The 20,576-nt window shown below is 39.9% G+C and overlaps 1 protein-coding gene across 1 annotated transcript in view; it reads right to left on the bottom strand.

Annotated features, from left to right (window-relative positions):
• Positions 1-1,110: 1,110 nt before the first annotated feature.
• LOC122255659 (uncharacterized) overlaps positions 1,111-20,576 on the bottom strand; it is a 32,722-nt gene continuing 13,256 nt past the window's right edge. The window contains 4 exon segments of the mRNA XM_086548449.1: positions 1,111-7,253; positions 8,231-8,322; positions 9,279-12,906; positions 12,909-20,576. The exon segment at positions 12,909-20,576 is cut by the window's right edge and continues 476 nt beyond it. Of these exon segments, the coding sequence (XP_086404575.1) occupies positions 2,470-7,253; positions 8,231-8,322; positions 9,279-12,906; positions 12,909-20,576 (16,172 nt within the window). The 3' untranslated portion in view covers positions 1,111-2,469.

The raw sequence follows: 20,576 nt of genomic DNA, 5'->3' as shown, positions 1-20,576 counted from the left end.
CATTTTGAGGGCTATCATTCCTGAATTTTCTTTAAAAATTATGGGGAGAAAAAGCAAAGTCATCTCCATTTTGTTCACAAATTGACAGAAATTCATCCAAAATATTCCAGTCTTAAAAAGAAGAAATAAAAGTGGGTAACTCAAATTATATTTGATATAATAAGAAACAATTTAAAATCTCAGAGGCAACAATAAAAGGGTAAAGGTTTGAAACTACTATCCACACCACCACCCACTTAAAGAAATATATAAAATCTAACCAATAACCTTTGTTATTTATTAAAGTTCTACCATGTTTTAAATTTTCGTTATTAACCCATTGCGGACAGGGATAGATTCGATTGCCCAGTCTCCAGGATAGGTTTTATTTTAAAGCTAGGTAACTTGAAGCAACATAATTTCATCTTCCCACTCTCTTTCACTCATTCATTGTAAAACTAGAGCCTTTTTGTTTTATTGAGTTTAGAGACTTATATGTGCCATATAACAGGCTCTATCTTCTTTATACTCAGTGTGATAGAAGTATTGCTGCTTATTTTTTTCGTATTTTTGTGCTGTCACGAGTGAATACGAAACATACAACCACCTACAATGAATATAACATGTAGAGGTAGGGAAGAGGAATGAAATCTGTGCTTGTGACTGAGTGCTACAGGTGAAAGGCATCCCTATTGGCATTTTAGACACTGGGTACGGATTGAGTCACCTTCCTCTTCTCGTTTTGTCTGCACAACCTTCATCTTCATCTACTTTAGAGCAAGAGGTCGTCAACCTAGTGTGTGCCATCACTCTATAAAGATAGTGCTTGCTAGAGACCATGGATAGGTGCCATTCAAAGCTCTCTCTCCTGTGGTGGTGCCATCTAGGTTTTGGATGTTAAGTTAGCTTAATATTATGGTAATTACAGTAATTATGAATGCAGTTGCCATCATTACTCACTCCTTTTTAATAGCACAATAAAATAGCACAGGGGTTAAAAATTCCCTGTATGTCATGTATGCCATGACACCCGTCCGCAATAGGTTAATTCTTTATCAACAAATTTCTTGCATTACAAAGGAAAAAGAAGAAAAAAAAATGGACATTATTTCCATGTCAAAAAACAAACACTTATGAAAGTCATGCACCTCCATTTATTTTATATTACAGTTTAGTACAAAAATGCATTTTATAAATAATATGAAAAGACAAACTTACACACAACACAGCACAAGTCTTATAAGTGACAGAGAGTAATCAACTACTGTCAGGTATTTACTCCTAAATACAGGAAGTTTGAAGAAACAAAACAAAACAAAAAATATATATAAATATCTGTAAGCATGTGCTGCTCTTCATTCACAAGAAGCAGAAAAATAATTGAGGTGTGCCTCTGTACAGCAGCATCCATGCAAGAAAATATAAGAACCTCATTGGAGCACACTGGTTTTAGCAATGCTAAAACATTAGTTCATAGATAATCTCCTTACTGAAACTGTACATGTTAAATCTGACTTATTCTGAGATCAAGAGACATTTAGATACAATATCTAAAATTCATATCCCTACAAATGTCTATGTCTAAGCAAGTTTCGATAGAAATATATTATATATATATATATATTACTGGATCCAAAACGACACCAAGTGTGCACATCTTCCTTCAGTATGCGCATGGTCAGGATGCCACCATTCACTAGAGATGTCTAATGCAATACTGCTAACAGGACACATCACCTCCTGGTTTAGAGAAACCACAAGTAACAAAGGTAAAAATGAAGGAATGAATGAAGGAGAAAGAAAAAGAAAATAGAAAAAAATAAAGTGTATACTGTCGAGAATTCCTAGGGGCATACAGGAAACTGCATAATCTTTGCGTTTCAAATTTAGATGAGTAATGCCAAGTTTCTTTTCAACTATTCATTCCCGGCTGACACCCATTCCATAAAGTTGTTCATATAAAAGCATAGAAGTAATTTCCATGAGTGGGTCTCGGAGGCTACACTCACACTGCCGTAGGAAAAAGGAAATAGCCTTTAAACTACAAATATTTTCTATCCTATACACATGGTGCAATGTGCGTGGCATATTCTCACTCAAAGAATCAAGTCTTCTTAATAATTTATTCTAGACTAACATTAACATAAATACATACCATTTTCTCATACAAACTGTTAGTCTACAATAAATATTTTGATTCCTAAATCATTTTCGTCATCCAACATCTTAATATAATTTCTTGTGAGGGGAGAGTCCTAGCATACAGGTAGTTTTGACGTGTAAACATATTATATGTGATATACAGATATGATAAATTATTTGATTATGTTTCTTTCTTTCTTACAAATATTTTATGCTGCTTATAAAATGCCCTTGTTAATACATATAATATTCAGCATACTATAAATTCAACAAATTATTATTGCATGCAATTTAAAGAATATATAAGATTTGTTTCACAACCTTTAAAATTTTACTTTTAGCCAATATTCAGTTTATTGTCCCTGCTTCAAAAGTTTCTCTCATAGATTTTAACATTCTGTTCTTTTTAATAGAATTATCAATCTCAGAAATTTCTTTCAACAATTCTTCAAGGGCTGAAACAGCTTTTAGAGCCTCTTGTCTGGTCCCACTTATACTCACTGTCCTGCTAGTTCGATGGTGAGTGGCTATGGTGTCAAGGACAGAGAGAATCCTAGTGCAATGTGGGGAAGTTAGCAGTTCTTTCAATTGCAAAGCACAATTACTTGCTGAAACAGTAGTGACGGAGTTGCCTTCAAGATATGACTGTTGTTTGGCATCGAGATTTAGGACTGTTGAGCCATGGAGAATACTAGCAGAGGTTATCAACGTTCGCACAGTGTCAATGCTAAGATTGTAATTGGTTAATAATGCACACACTTCTAAAACAGTCTTCTGTTGACAATGGTGGGTAAACTGTTGCAGGAGCCGATGTTTATCAACTGATTCTTTATCCACAACTTCGTATCCACATACTGAGCATTTTTGAACACCATCAATTTTTGTTAAACAAAACAGATCTACACCTTCAAAATTCTCTAATTGTCCATTGGTTTGCAATTCTTTCCTCACTTTGGAGTTACTTCTACTATATGGGACAGGGGCCAATTTTTTAGTTTTTTCCAGTTGTTTCTCACTATCACTTTTGTCTGCTACCTCAGAAATGTTGACAAAATTCTGTTTAAAGCTGTCCTTTAGTGGAGATGCTGCATTCACTCCCTCATCACTTGCAACATTTTCTTTGCTTCGTCTTCTGGACTTGATGGGTGCCCCTTGGCATGGATTGGCCACTATGCTCGAATCTGTTGCATCAGGAAGCAAAGGCTCTTGAGGAGGAGCAGTGGTTCTATTCATTCGCTTCATGGCCTTCATCTCACCCCGATGTGGCGTTTTCCTGGATTTAGCAAGGCGGCAAGAAGTGGTGTGTTTTCTCTGAGTGCCTTTTAGTGCAAAGGTTAAATGGCAGTGTGGGCACTCGAACAGGTGGTCCTCTGCCTCCATCAAACTCATTTCAAAGGCTATTGTGACACAATCCTGTTGGTGATCCTCTAGAGAGGCAACAGATCCAAACCGTAAGCCACAATCAACACACTTCAAATCATGCATGTCATCCTTGTGGGCATTCTTCTTTCTTTTCTGACCTTCAGAATTCTTCTTTGGTGATTTGGCACTAACATTTTTAGAGGCTTCTCCTGTGTTAACTCTAAGAGGACTTTTCATGCGAACTACTTTCTCAGCTTCAGCACCAGACATGTTAGACATAGAGGAAGCTCTCTTTCGCTTTGTCTTTTTAGGAGCTTTTCCTCCATCTACATTACTAACCACTGTATTTTCTTGAGGAGCATTCACTGCTGATTCAGTTTGTGGCAATAATTCATGAGATGACTTGGTTCTTCTCTTCCTTGGCTTCGATGGAACTGGCACTTTGTTTTCCCACACAGGTTGAATGTTCTCCAGCAAGCTCGTTTCATGAACAGTGTCACTTGTGCTAACAGCTTTCAAATCAGGAGGAGTCATATTCTCATGCAACAGTATGGCAGATGATCTAGTTGGAATATCTTTTATTTTTTCAACAGATGATCTCCTCCTCCTCACCTTGGCTGGTTGTTTCTGAGAGGCATCTCCTTCACTACTACTCAAAATATCCCCAGTATCTGTTGATGGTGTCTCAGAACCTGCTTCTTGCCAATTAACAGGTTCTAGAACAGGCATTGCTGCAACAGCTTCTGTGGACTTTCTGACATATTTCCTAGTCTTCTTTGTGTCTGATTTTACATTTGTGCTGCTCTGCTGTGCTTTGGTTTCTAGGTTTGTGCTACTCTGATCTGCTTTTGTAGACTGCATGCTGAAGGCATTTGTCTTTTCTTCATCACCCGCTTTGGTATAAAAGATTTTGGTTTTGTCCTTTGTACTTTTGGACACTAGAATTTCGGTTGCATTATTTTCAATTTTCTTTGCCGCAGTGCATTTCCGTTTTGGTTTAGGTGAAGAAGATATTTCTGTATTGCTACTTGTGTCAACCTCATTTTCTGAAGCTGCCATGGGGGCCATAATTTTGGATTTATGTTTCAGGCCTATTCTCCTTTTATTTTTCTTAACAGATACAGGAACGAAACCTTCAAAGCCTGAGGATTCAGAATCAGCTGTGCCTGTATCCATGACCTGTCTAGGCAAATGCTTTTGAACACCACTAGCTAACTTTTTACTTCTGACAGCAACACTTTTAACTTTTTCCTTGATGATATTTGACATGGCTATTCTTCTTGGTAGACTGCGTCCCTTTAGTTGAGCAATGGTGGCAAGAGGTATGTTATCTTCATCGTCATCGTCATCATCATCATCATATCTACAAATGTTATCGGCCATGCTGGCTTCACCGAGAGGAATTAATGATGGGACAGGTTTCTTGGCGGTCTTCTTTCTCTTGGAAGAAACAGGAATCAAAGATGTTTTGCCTATGTAATCCTCATCTACAGTGCTCTCACTTTCCTGCGATTCATCTGTTGTGTTGGCTAATTTTCTTACTCTTATTTTCCCAGAAGTCTTTTTCTCATCTTCACTAATAATGATGGAACTTTTACTTTCCCGGTTCTTCTTTGGTCCTTTCTGCCCTAGTCTCTCGAATTTGTCCTCACTCTTCATAACCTGAGAAACCAGACACTGCAATCTCATGTTCTTTTTCTTTGGTATCTTTCTTTCAATCAGGACTTTGGAATTATTGGAAACATCTAAGGCAAGCGATGATGCCTTTGAGGTTTTAGTCGCATTCTCATCATAGGAATCATCAGGGGTCTCTCCTTCGCTGGTGAGCGCACTACCCCTTCTCTGCAATGATGCTCTTCTAGCAGGCATGTGGCCATCACTGTCAGAACTTGGTAGGGTGGTCTTCCTTCTCTTTCGCAGGCTGGTAGATACCTCTTTCCCCAATACCTCCACGCCATCAGAAGATTCCTCTTCCAGATCAGTGGAATTTCCCGAGGGCATGTAAGTGAAATCGTCATCATCCTCATAGTTTGCTATTTTCCGCTTTCTCTTGGGGGTTAATGGCAATTCATCTTTTGTTTCTTCAATGTTTGTTTTTATAACCATGCTATCTTTCACTATCTCTCTTTCATCCTTGTCGTTCTCCGTTTCTTCTGGGTCCAGACATGACCTAAAAGAGTAACGCTGGTTTTGAGGCTTCCTTTTGTTCCTGAGCCCCATCCGGCCGCCACAACGCCTACCAGTGCGGAAGTTGCGGCTCACCTCAGGCTCAGAATCATCAGATTCATCCGCTGTTTCTTCACTCGATGAAATTAAGTACACATTTTTCTTTATTGCATCTTTATCAAACTTTGTCCCATCCAATTCAATAGCTTCTGGTGCTTTTTCTGGGTTGTATTTCAAATTTTGTTCGAGGCCTTCACGTGATTCTTCATCAGTGTTCAATTTGTCATGAGGTGCTGATTTTTTCTTTGTAGTAGCACTTTTCTTTTCAGTCAAATACTTCTTGCCTTTGACATTCTTCTTTTGCATCATCACACCTTTTTCTTCAACTGGAGCAGGAAGTGACACCACTTCCTTTTCCAATGGAACACCTGCTTCCATAGCTTCTTGTTTCTTTTTACTAATTTTCTTGGAAGCTTTGACAATGGTTGTGTCCAACATAGCTCGACTGCCCTTGACCTTTTTGCCTGTTAACATGGCTACCTTGTTGATTCCAGATTTGCGCATGTTTTCAATATTCTTCTTGGCAGATTGCTCCTTTTTATCATTGATCTTTTTCTGAGAATTTTGTTCAGCTCCCACTTGCACACTAGATATTTGGTTTTGTGCTTTCCTCCCAACTTTGCCCCCTGGTGCTTTTGTTTTGCCTTTCAACTCCTTGATCTTGCACACTGGTTGCAGCTCCCTATCAGTCAGTCCCACCACACCATTTACTTTCTTCAAAGCTTGTAATTTTTTCTCATCTAGCAACACATCTTTACTAACATCCAAATACTTGGACTTCTTCTTCGTCACTTTTGCGTTAATAAGAACATCAACAGTTTCTGAGGTAGACTTTGTACTAAGCTCTTTGATGTTGGTCACTAGTTCACTACTCTCCCCCTTAGCCTGCTTTTTCTTCAAGACCTTTTGGTTTACTTTGTCAATAACACTTTTGGTTTGTTTACTCTGCTTTGGCTGCTCTGCACTTCCTCTTCTTCTTGTAATTTTCTTTGCACTGTCACTCTCACTGTCACCATATTCATCCTTCAAGCCCTTAATACTTGCAAACTTGTCTTTCTTTTCCTTGTCTTTGGTGGAACTTTCCCCATTCCCCTCTGGGTTCTTTGACTTCACTTTTTTACCTTTGGCAGGATTTTCCTCCTCTTTCTCTTCCTCTCTAACAGTCTCCTCTTTGCCCTTTTTACCTTGGATCTTAAGACTTTCATCCTTGATCTTTTTCTCTTTCTCTTTACCTCCCTCTTCCTTCCCCTTCTCTTGTGGTTTCAAGACGTTCTCCTTAACTCGATCGCTGTGCCTCGTCTTCCTGAGTCGCTTGGTCTCTAGAGCCTTCTTCCGCAGCTTCATCCTGATAGTCCGGCGGCTGGACATTCCAGCTGCGTTCCCTGTCGCTTTCCTTGACCCTGTGATGATGGCCTTCAGGCGGTTCTTCAGCTCAGCATTGTCTATGGAGCCTACGGCAAGCTCCAGGCGACGCTTGACGCCCGATGACTGGACAGCACCCTGTGATGTCCTGTCTAACTGTGGAGTATTGAGCCCTGAAGACCCTGTGAACAATGTGGCACCCATTAGTAATGTGACTACTGAAATGATCTTATACATTTTATTAGCTTTTATATGTAACTTTTCAAGTTCTATCAAACCATATATGAAGTAAGAGGCCAGGATAGAGTAGACTCGCTAATTTAAATTTCTAAATTCCAAGTAGCTTTAACTAGTATTAGTCCCAAGACATGCAAAATTGAAAACCAAGGAATCTAACTACAAAAGCCTTAGTCAAGCATGCTTTGACTGATTTATTGCCAACTTCAAATGAGCCAATCTTTAACATCTGTAAACCTGTCGTGTTATAATTTGTTTTATCTTTCTAGATGCTACAATACACAAGTCATAATGATGGCTATTGAGCAGATTCTTGGAAGTCACTCCTTTTTTTTTCGTAACTGGCAACCTACCTAGCAAAATATGTAATTCATGTTTTGATATTACAATTTCATCAGCCAGAACACTGAAACATCAGTTACATAACATGGCACAGTGAAATTATTCATTCTCATTTATACCTAGTTTACATTTGTTATTAATTTGCATGTGCCTGTGTGTCTTGGGTGAAAATGAGTTTATATCTGTTTCCATATTTTACTATATCCTGAGTTCAAATAAAATAATTATGTAGCTTGTGGTATTTTTTTTCTATTTCTTCTTATTCCCGAATCTGTCCCTAAGGACTTCCATTTTCAATCAATTCTGTTCAGTTCTGTTTCTTTATAAAAAAAAAAAAAAACTAGACATATCTCCTCTCATAGGCATCATGATCTTTCTCTACAACTTTTGTATCATATGAACTCACCTAAGTATATAATCAATCATCTCCCAACTCTCTACACAATAATGTTCACAAGAACCAGCACACTTAATTACCAATATTCTCTTCACAAAAATAAATAATAAAGAAAAAATAAAAAAAAATCAACTTAATGCATCTTACAGAGCTAAACGCTATTGACATACTATAAATACATACTATCACCCGGCTTAGCCTTGAGTGGTGTGCCTGGCTGGGAACTGTTGCCATAACGGTTGCTCGGCACGCCCTGACCCTTGCGTCGCTTAAACCTGTAAATAGTAGTTCCTTTTTAATTGGGTTTAAGATGAAATCCTATTTTTCAATTAATTTCTATTATCTCTCACATATTTCATGATACTTCGGGAGGAAAAAAGGAATATTAATCTTTGAAAAACCAAACTCCAAGATATTAGTTACATTAAGGATAACAAAGGTGAAGAGCAGAAAGTGCAACTCACCAACCCCCCCATCTCCATTTTCTTTTAACTATTCCATGACGGGTATGTTTCATGGGGTTAGATAACTTTTGTTCTGCATATTTACTTTTGAAATTACAAGCTGAATTTATTCCTTCAGTGTAACTAAATTATACCAAAAATTGATTAGTATCACTTTGCTCATATATCATATATAGACTCACAGATCATACTATAAGTCTAGAAAATAATGGAAAACATACACAATATCTTGAAACACCCAGCCCAGGCTGTACAATAAGAAGTAGCCTGTCCCAGAAGGGTTAATATAGTGACTTCAGCTTATATTGTTTTAATTTAAATAATTCTAATATGGATAACAAACATTTTTGAGAGACTGGGGACACCATACGGCGTCGTTTATTTAACTGATTAAGGCCTATGCGTTCGAGAGCCCCGGCATTGTGACATGCAAGGCTGGAATGCCCCCGTTGTGAATGGGTTAAGCTAGTCTATGGTTGGGCTATGGTAGATGAATCATTCCTAAAATAATTTTATTTGGTTGAATAAATAATCTGCTATATAAAAAAATGTATGGAAATAGTCAGAAATCTGATTGTAAGAGATCAGAAATACTTTAAAAGAAAAACAATGGCTGAAAATTCTCCTCAAAATATTCAGCTCACAAATGTTAAGGACCAATTGTACAACACAAACAGTGGCCGTTGTAAACAAGCCATATTAGAGTAAGGCAAACTAATTGCATTATTCACACTATTGAAATTTATCAAAAATATCAAATATCTTACCTGAAGCCTTTCTTATTCTTTTTCTTTGAAGTTGCCATATAGTTGAGGCCTCCACACTCTACTAGATGTGCATGGAACTGAGTTTTCTCTTGAAATTCAAGCTTACAAAGCGAGCAGACATGTTGAGGCTTCTCGGCTGGGGTAGGTGTGTTTGCATCTGAATTCCTCCGACTTGGTGTACTGGAAGGGGTATGTTTGAGGGTGGTGCCTGGTAGTGGAAGTTTGGGTGGCTGAGAGGTAGGTGGCTGATATTGTTTGCAGAAGCTAGCTGGGACATCTCCCTGACCCTGAATCATGGTGTGTGCACACCACACTGACGGATGTGACTCCCATTTGTGGTCCATCATGTCAGCAAGGTCCAAATATCCCGCTCCACAAGAACAACAAATGTACGTGTGATTTTTGGTCCATTCCCCATCAATCACAATCCCTGACTCGGATAAGGGCCCAGGTGTTTCATATATCTTTTCACTCTCTTCCCTCATGGGCTGCATTCCCGATCTGGTACGGGTTAGATTTGGCAAATCCTGTCCATGCAAGTCGCTTTCCTCCTTATTTGCTTCTTGTTTTGCCTTACTTCTGCCTTTCTTTGTTCTGTGGCCATGAGAAGGCTCACCCAACTCATGTCTTGAAGATCCCCTCGATCGAATGGTTCCCAATCCCAAAACATCAAATAAATCATCCTCGCGCTTTGCTCTTGGAATGATACCTTGGCCCCTTCTTCCCTTTCTGCCTAATTTTTTCTCAAGATCAAACTGCACTGATAAATGGAAGTTTTTCACAATTTCATAGCTCTCCTCACTGAGGGTTTGCTTGACATTCTTCTTTCCCTTCATATACTTTGAAATATCTTTCCCAGGGTCCAACTTTACTTCATCAGGTACTAATGCTTCACTAAGCACATTTTTAATTGGAAATTTCAGGTAACTTCTATCAAGATTAAGATCCACCACTTTAGAAGAAGTATTTAATCTAAAATCTTTACCATCTAAATAGTTGATATAATTGTCAAGGGTATTCCATGACAATCCAAACCTGAAGTCTACATTTGATTCCTCTGGTTCCAAATCCAGAGTTTCTGAATCATTTTTGCATGAGGTAAGACAAGCATGTGTCAACATGCCATCTTGTGTTACTTCCATTTTACAACTCTTACAAGTTCCTTCACTAAAATGCAAAGCGTGAAGGTGATTCAACAGTCCTTTTTCACATGCAAAATAAAACTTGCATATCATACATTCGTAAGTACTGCAATGAAGTAGGTGTTTCCATTTATGAAATGGATAAGAATATTTCTTCTGATTACACTCACAAGAAATTTTGCCAGGAATGGCTTGATAAACATCCTCATGAATGTTAACATGAAATCTAACTGCATTAATATCCTTACTTGCAAACTGGCAAGAACGACAAACATATACAAATTCCTGAGTGTCAATCGCCTCGGTTACGTGGGAGATGTCTTGAACTCTTTGAAGCATATGCAACTTATAAGCTTGTGTTCTTTTAGCCGGAATGAAGTGGTTACAAATATGAAACTCAGCAAGATGTAAATCTAATGGCTGATTGAAAGTTTTCATGCAAAGAGGACATAAAGTTACCAGTTCAGGTTTTTTGTCCATCTCTACAGTGTCATTATCTATCAATGTGTTCTCTTCTAAAAGTTCAGCTCCTGAACTAATGTCCTTACCTACCTCAGCTATGCTTTGTTGGGACATACTAGCTGGTTGATGTAATCCAGTACTATTTTGTGCAACTTCAATTTCAGAGCTACTACCAACATGTTGATCTCCAGTTTCATCAGAAAACTGCACTAAACACTCGACCCCACTCTGTGTTATTTCATTAGTTTGGTCGTTATTTGTGGAACAATTTTCAATTATCTCTTCACTGACTTCATTACTTCCATCTAGAGCCAACACTTCATTAAAGATTGGACTGGTTAATGATTTACTGCCACTAACAACTTCAAATTTGTGCTCAAATGCATTGGGATCATTATCACTGCTTGCTTTGCCTTCTTTTGGTGGCAAGCCTGGAGAAATATCTGATCTTTCTTCCTCTATGCTTGCTTTGGGATGAGTTTCCTTTATATTAAACTCGGATTGAGGAGAAACGGTGTCTTTTATATTGGACTCTGACGTAGGTGGTTTATTTGCATTGCATTCATCTTGAACAGAAGATTCAGTCATATCACCTTCGGTAGGAATTTTAGCTGCCTCAGGACCAAGTTCAACAGCCTTGAGTTTTAAGCAGTCATGGAGGAAACTTGCATCCCTCTCCTCTACTGGAACATGTAAAAATTCTGTTTTGGAAGTTCCACATTCCATACTATCAGATGTTGCATGTGTCTCCTCTGTAGCGTCAGCTTTGGTACGTTTTTCTGCCATATCATCTATTCTAATACTTTCATCAATAGCCTCTGTATTTTGGAGAATGCCCTCTAAAACTTCAGCTGTGCCTTGACAACCATCTGAAGCGACAGATACTCTATGTATGTGGTCTGCAACCTCTGCTGTATCACTAATGCCCACAGATACCTTAGGTGATGAATGAATACATTCCAAAATATCATCAGTTGTATGACTGTCTGCAGAATCCTTGCTCCCATGATCACAAACAGGAACTTCAACAGCTGTGTCTATTCTGTCAGTAACATCTGTCAAATTAAGTGTGTTATCCAACAGAAGTCCCTTTTCATTCTCATCAACTGCTGAATTAGTGCTTCCAACCACAACTCCTTCATGGTCATTTCCAGTATCAGATGTAGATCTGTAATTGTCTCCATCTGTCACAGTACATGGGTTATCTTCCCTTATCCTCTGATTTGCCTCATTCTTCACTACACAAGTGTGGCCATCCTCTGCATCTACTGCCTGCTCTTGGCACACCTCTTCTGCCAAATTGGATGGTGTTGGATCTTCAGCTGCTGGATGATATATTCCAGAACTTTCAGCTGGTGGATGATCAACTGTAAAATCTTCAGCTGGTGGATGATCAACTGTAAAATCTTCTGCTGGTGGATGATCAATTGCAGAATCTTCAGCTGGTGGATGATCATCCACAGAATCTTCAGCTGGTGGATGATCAATTGCAGAATCTTCAGCTGTTGGATGATCAATTGCAGAATCTTCAGCTGGTGGATGATCAATTGCAGAATCTTCAGCTGGTGGATGATCAACCACAGAATCAACAGCTGGTGGATGATCAACCACAGAATCTTCAGCTGGTGGATGATCAACCACAGAATCTTCAGCTGGTGGATGATCAACTGTAAAATCTTCTGCTGGTGGATGATCAATTGCAGAATCTTCAGCTGGTGGATGATCAATTGCAGAATCTTCAGCTGGTGGATGATCAATTGCAGAATCTTCAGCTGGTGGATGATCAATTGCAGAATCTTCAGCTGGTGGATGATCAATTGCAGAATCTTCAGCTGGTGGATGATCAATTGCAGAATCTTCAGCTGGTGGATGATCAACCACAGAATCTTCAGCTGGTGGATGATCAACCACAGAATCTTCAGCTGGTGGATGATCAACCACAGAATCTTCAGCTGGTGGATGATCAACCACAGAATCTTCAGCTGGTGGATGATCAACCACAGAATCTTCAGCTGGTGGATCAATTCAGCTGGTGGATGATCAACCACAGAATCTTCAGCTGGTGGATGATCAACCACAGAATCTTCAGCTGGTGGATGATCAACCACAGAATCTTCAGCTGGTGGATGATCAACCACAGAATCTTCAGCTGGTGGATGATCAACCACAGAATCTTCAGCTGGTGGATGATCAACCACAGAATCTTCAGCTGGTGGATGATCAACCACAGAATCTTCAGCTGGTGGATGATCAATTGCAGAATCTTCAGCTGGTGGATGATCAACCACAGAATCTTCAGCTGGTGGATGATCAACCACAGAATCTTCAGCTGGTGGATGATCAACCACAGAATCTTCAGCTGGTGGATGATCAACCACAGAATCATCAGCTGGTGGATGATCAACCACAGAATCTTCAGCTGGTGGATGATCAACCACAGAATCTTCAGCTGGTGGATGATCAACCACAGAATCTTCAGCTGGTGGATGATCAACCACAGAATCTTCAGCTGGTGGATGATCAACCACAGAATCTTCAGCTGGTGGATGATCAACCACAGAATCTTCAGCTGGTGGATGATCAACTGCAGAATCTTCAGCTGGTGGATGATCAACCACAGAATCTTCAGCTGGTGGATGATCAACTGTAGAATCTTCAGCTGGTGGATGATCAACCACAGAATCTTCAGCTGGTGGATGATCAACCACAGAATCTTCAGCTGGTGGATGATCAATTGCAGAATCTTCAGCTGGTGGATGATCAACCACAGAATCTTCAGCTGGTGGATGATCAACCACAGAATCTTCAGCTGGTGGATGATCAACCACAGAATCTTCAGCTGGTGGATGATCAACCACAGAATCTTCAGCTGGTGGATGATCAACCACAGAATCTTCAGCTGGTGGATGATCAACCACAGAATCTTCAGCTGGTGGATGATCAACCACAGAATCTTCAGCTGGTGGATGATCAACCACAGAATCATCAGCTGGTGGATGATCAACCACAGAATCTTCAGCTGGTGGATGATGCAAGACAGATTGAGACTGTGCCTCATCATCATTAGTTGCTGGATGATCAACAACAGATTCTCTACTTGATAGATGACCAATTTGACTCTCCTCAGTTTGTGGCTGATCAACAACAGCATCAACAAGTGGATGACCAACTTGACTATCATCAGTCTGTGGGTGAGCTACAACAGCCTCATCTGCAATATCAGCTTGTGGATGATCAACAACTTCATCAATTTGCACATAATCAGCTACAGCTTCAGCAACTGGTGGATGATCAGATACAGCTTCAGCAACTGGTGGATGATCAGTTACAGCTTCAGCAACTGGTGGATGATCAGCTACAGCTTCAGCAACTGGTGGATGATCAGATACAGCTTCAGCAACTGGTGGATGATCAGCTACAGCTTCAGCAACTGGTGGATGATCAGATACAGCTTCAGCAACTGGTGGATGATCAGCTACAGCTTCAGCAACTGGTGGATGATCAGCTACAGCTTCAGCAACTGGTGGATGATCAGCTACAGCTTCAGCAACTGGTGGATGATCAGCTACAGCTTCAGCAACTGGTGGATGATCAGCTACAGCTTCAGCAACTGGTGGATGATCAGCTACAGCTTCAGCAACTGGTGGATGATCAGCTACAGCTTCAGCAACTGGTGGATGATCAGCTACAGCTTCAGCAACTGGTGGATGATCAGCTACAGCTTCAGCAACTGGTGGATGATCAGCTACAGCTTCAGCAACTGGTGGATGATCAGCTACAGCTTCAGCAACTGGTGGATGATCAGCTACAGCTTCAGCAACTGGTGGATGATCAGTTACAGGTTCAATTGCAATATCAGCTTGTGGATGATCAGCTATAGCTTCAGCAACTGGTGGATGATCAGCTACAGCTTCAGCAACTGGTGGATGATCAGCTACAGCTTCAGCAACTGGTGGATGATCAGTTACAGGTTCAATTGCAATATCAGCTTGTGGATGATCTGCAAGAGTTTCATCAACTGGCAGATGATCAACTTCAGCCTCATTAACTGATGAAAGATCTGCGACTACCTCATCTACTGATGAACGATCAGCGACTACCTCATCTACTGATGAACGATCAGCGACTACCTCATCTACTGATGAACGATCAGCGACTACATCTGCAAGATCAGCTTGAGAATGATCAGCTAAAGTATCATCTACTGGAGGATGATCTGTTACAGCCTTAACTGGTCGATGATCAGTTACTACCTCACCTACAATATCTGTTTGAGGCTGATCAACTACAGCCTCATCAACTGGTGGATTATCGACTTCAGCATCATCAATTTCCTTAGGTTGTCTGTGATCAACTACAGCCTCATCAACTGGTGGGTTATCGACTGGGTGATGAACTTGGGAACCCTTTGGTGGTAATTTATTAATTGCAGAATCATCAACTTGACTATTATTTGTTGGATGATCAACCTGTATATCCTTTGATGCTGCTTGATCAACTACAGCAACTAGGGAATGAGAAATTTTTCTATCAACAGCATCAGCTACCCTAATTCCAATCACTTCCTCTGATGGATGACTTCTGTCTCTCAGTTTAGCTGGAGATGCTTTTACAGTTAATTCAGATGTTGTACCATTCCCCTCTTCTGCGCCAACTGCTGGATGACTTTCCGTTGACCAACTTGCTTCACATTGCTTGTCATCTGTGACATGAACAGATTTAAGTGAGTAGCTAATGCTATCAGCATTTAGAAGTGATGGATGATCACCTTCTGAGGAATCAATCTTTGAAACATTACCTGCAGAATCATGGCTAGAGTTCATAGTTTGCAGCTCTCCCTTTTTGGTGCCTCCCAAAGTCTGATAGCTGACTTTGTCACTTTGAATATCTTGAAGAATGACACAAGCTTCTGGTGGATTTTCACCTTTTTCAATAACTGGTAGATTACTGGATTCTACATCATCATTATTTGAAAAACATGCTTTCCCTCTATCACCCAGATGAGTGGTTTCAGTACCACCCTCAGCTACTGAACAAATTTCTGCTACATTAGTCTCAGGTGGTGGATGACAAGCCTCAGCTTCTTTAAGGGAAAGATGATATTCAGTGATAACTGGTACCTCCTCATCCTTTGAAACACTAGATGAACAACTTGTGTTTACATCCTTTAAAGATGGACAGACATCCAAATGACCTACAGAAGTAGATGTTTCTTTCACTTCAACCAGCTGACATGGAGTTTCACTGACATCATTATCTTCTTGGACAGCCTTTGCAAGAGATTGGATTTCTTCAAAAATATCCACTGTTGTCTGGTCTGCTTTCCTATGTGTTTGTTTGATAGTTTTTCTTTTATCAGATTCACTTTTATTGGTTTCCATACTGTAAGCTGCTCCTTGGCTGTCTTTAAATAATGTAGCTGCTCCCTGGCTAGCATCAAGAACATTTGCAAATACTTGACTGGTTTCAGTAGCCTCAACTGTTGCTTTCGTAAACACAGTAACCTCTTTAATTGTGGCATGTTTGGTAGCTTCATCTACTGCTTTATTGACTTTACTTAACCCTGACATTACAGAAAGTTCAGCTGCCACCTCCTTTGACTCAGGCTTCTCCAATGATGCAAGACTGATTTCAGTAAGGTCTGCTGCTGCCTGCCTAGCTTTTGCATCCTCTGAGGGTATATGCTTAAAATCATAATTTTCTGCATGCTCTTGACAAATGGCTTCAGTAATGTTAGCTAGTGAAAAACTACCATCTAAAGGCTCACTCAAAGTGCAAGCAGCAACCATTCTGTCAGGCATTTTAGAACTGGCATCAGCAGACTGTATTGCTTCCTGTCTTGGTGTTGGTACTCCTTGTTCAGCCTCATTTGTGGCTGAAGTTTTGTTTGTCTCTGGATGACTGGCATCTGTTGGAGCCACACTTTGAGGAAGACTTTCTTTAATATCAACAGGCAGTGGATGGGCAATGTTATTTATGATTTCACTTGGTGGGGGAACTAATCTAACTTCCCTATCCAGGTCAAGATTATCTTGAGTACATGTTTTTGTGGATGCAGAAGACTCAGCTAGAAGATATACATCTACAGGTTTAGATGATGGCTCACAACGTTCTTCACTCACCTGGGACAAGGTGTTTGATAAAACTGACAGGGAGTCAACCATTCTAGATGAGTTAACATCAAGGGTAGTGTGGCAGTGTCTGCTTTCAAGCTGTTCACAAATTCTGGAAGCCCTTTCTGGTATGTTACTTTCCTCCAAGAACTTCTGTTTGCAGTCTGTTGTTAGTACTTGTGACTGCCTGATCAAGTGATTTTCTACCTTTTTGTAACTGTCAGCAATATTTTTTTCTTCTGGTGGAAAAATACTTTTGCTAATCTCTGCATTTGCAGGTTCGTCATCTCTCTCCACATCAGTATTTTCCTTGACATTTGGTTCAGCATCCCTATCAGTGTGTTTTAGGGTTCCTGTAACCTTGCTACCACTAATCACATCTGATGTAGTAAAATCACCATGCGAACATGATATGCTTTCTCTTTGGTTACCAGTTTCAGGAATTTCAATTTCTGAAAATATTTTTTCTTTAGATGGCTGGGCATTATCACCAGATAGTACAGTTAAATCAGAAGTGACAACTGTGCTGTCAACAAATTTTGACATTTTAGGAGACAATACTGCATCAAAGGGGTATGCAGATTTAGGTGATGTGTCATCTGACTGGTGAGTGACAATTTCAACCTCATTTTTTGAAGATTTAGCAGATCCATCTTCACTGTGGCAGACAAGCCTGCTCTTCACACTATCACCAGATTCACATCCAGCTACTCTATTGTTATTGGCCGATTCATCATTATGTATAATTGCACTGGGCTGCTTGATCAACTGACCTGCTAGGTCACTGCTGCCCCCACTCTGTGATGTATTGCAGTTTTGGTTTTGACTAGAAGTTTTCTGAGATCCTGAGATGAGGTTTTGGCATATATGGCTACTATTATTAGACATCCTACAACAAGCTATGGTACATGATTCTGCTAAAAGTACCTGTGTGTGTGAGCTATCAGGGTCAAGTTTATCTGTAGGTAAACTTGAAACTTGTGATGACTGGCCAATAGGAGTAATGCCACAAGTTGATTTAGAGGTGGAGGACCTATCTGATGATCCAATGTCAACCTCCCCTAACAGTGATGGAGGTTCCAACATTCCTTCCTGTTCTTGTTCACTATTATTACACAATTCACTTGGAGTACTAGGAGCCAACCCACATATATTTCTGACTGGTTCTGGAGATTCTAGACACACTTTTTCATTACTTTCTGTTACAGAGGATAAGCTTTGCACAGTAAATTCCATTTTTTCAACAGATTCACTCTTTTTTGGTCCCAGTTGTTCACCTTTTACACAACTATCCAAACATACACTATTATCAGTTTCTACAGCAGTTGCTGACTCAGATATAACAGCATCTATTTTTAGGCCTCTGTCTTTCAGGCTTTCAGAATCCTTGGTGGTTTCCTCACTGCACAATTTGTCAACAGCTGCAGAAAGCAATTTTTCATTGTCCAACACATTTGCATATATTTTTTCGCTTTTATTACTACTTATTGTGTCATTTGCTTTTTCACTAGAACCCTGAGTTTTATCACTAAATGACAATGGGGAATCTGGAAGGCTTTCATCAGACACATCTGACAGAATTGCAGCAACAGCATCAGAGATTCTAACCATAATTGCCCCACGAGATGCGTCGGAGGGAGTATCAGAGAACATGGGAGTATCAGAATTACTCTGAAAACCGGAGACAGAAGAAAGGCCAGATGAGGTGGAGGGAGCACACAACAGGGAATTCTCGTCATCTGATATTGGCTCTAGATATGGCAGTGCTTCAGACTCCTTGTTCACAACAGCTGGCAATACCTGACTGGGCTTCGACTGAAGGGAATTCAGTCCTTCAGTACCTCTTGACAGACTTTTTTCTGTGTTATTATCTTTTCCTGTGCCATCTTTCTTTTCATATAAAATTTCAATCTCGCTTTCACTGTCCAAATTTTCTGATGGCTCATTTTCAATGAGTTCTACACTACTACTTCTGGCACTCTCTGACTCAGCAGTGAGATCTATCAACTTATTAATGACTTTTAGACTGCTCTGATTATTCACACACTCCACATCTTTCTGCTGTTCACTTCCTAATGTGTTATCACCGGTTACATTTTTATTACTTTGCGCTATACCACTTGCCACCTTCTCACTATCCAGTTCATTTACTACCTCTTGAACACTTTGTCCACCTTCAGTTTCATCAACAGATTGTTCAATGTTTACTTCCTTATCACTTCTAACATTATCACTCTGTTCTCCTTTTAATAATGCCTCATCACTTGGATGTATGCTGTGGCACCCACCACCAATCACCTGTGCTTCCAGTTCATTATTGCTTTGTGGCTCAACTGGTATCACATCATCTATATGATGCTCCAGTGTAACACCACTTACACTATTTTTCTTACTAATGACCTCACAGGATTCACTGACAAGATTTTCACATCCTTCTTTTCCCTCTGTGTTTCTATTACCAGTAACATCACATGTCAAATCTGTACAGCTCTTATTCACTTGTACCTTGTCAGATTCCACCAATGACTGATCATTTCCTATGAGATCACTCTCAGACCTCCCAGCACACTGCCAAGCCCCTGCTGCACTTCTTACAGAATCCTGGTCAGTGGAAAGCTGCTGCTGGTCAGTTTTCAAATCATCTGACAATGAGGAAGAAACTGAACCACCTGACTGGCAATCCGTTCTACAAATTTCTGATGCCTGATTTTCATTACGTTTTTTGTCCTGTGATATAGGATGAGGTTTAGAACTGCACTGATTGAGCACAACTCCACATTGAGCATTTCTTGTCACTTCTGCATTACATTGTAAACTACTAGTATTCCCCTTTCCATCTACTTTTGAAAAAGAACTTTCAGCGCAACTTGTTTCATGATCACCTTCTAATGCATTAGGATTTTCTTGAAGGGAATTGTCAACACAACATTCATCTAAATGCAATACTGGCACCTTCTGGCTTTTATAAACTTCTTCATTGGAAATAATATTTTCAGGAGAAACATTAGTAGTTACTTTACTTTTTATATTACACACTGTTAATGAAGAATTACCAGAGCATTCATCTGTCTCATCATGAAGTCTGGTGCTTGGAACATTAACTGTGGGGTTCAAAGTAGGGTGACCATCACAAATTCTGGCAGTGTTATTGTTATCACAAATATTTGGGAAGCTGACTCCACTCTGGCACAGTGTTTGCGAATCAGAGAAGCTTCCCTTTTCAGGCAAGGGATCCTTTCTGTGTTCAGAGTCTGCACTGTTTTTCAATTTCCCTTCATCACACAGAACACTTTTGGGTGAAAATGGTAACACACTGACACCACTCTGAAAAGACTCTGTGCGATTATGTAATTTGGTCACCATTTCCTCCAGTGAGCATTTTCTTCTGCCCTTTGGACTTTTCAGGCTCTTCGGCAAAGAGAGGCCCTTGGGAGAAACACTCGAAACAGGTGATATCATCTTTGGAGATAAAGTATTACCTCCAGGACAAGATGACACTGCATTAATAGGAGCATTGCACTTTGATGATGAGTAGCTTGGGGGTGACGTGACAACAGATAGTTGCTGAAACGGTTTATTAC

This window comes from Penaeus japonicus, unplaced genomic scaffold, assembly GCF_977035675.1.
Source record: "Penaeus japonicus unplaced genomic scaffold, GWHDUDI00000001_assembly GWHDUDI00000020, whole genome shotgun sequence".
Lineage (NCBI taxonomy): Eukaryota > Metazoa > Arthropoda > Malacostraca > Decapoda > Penaeidae > Penaeus > Penaeus japonicus.
The sequence above is the reverse complement of the archived record's forward strand: the minus strand, read 5'-3'. Positions and strand labels throughout refer to the sequence as shown.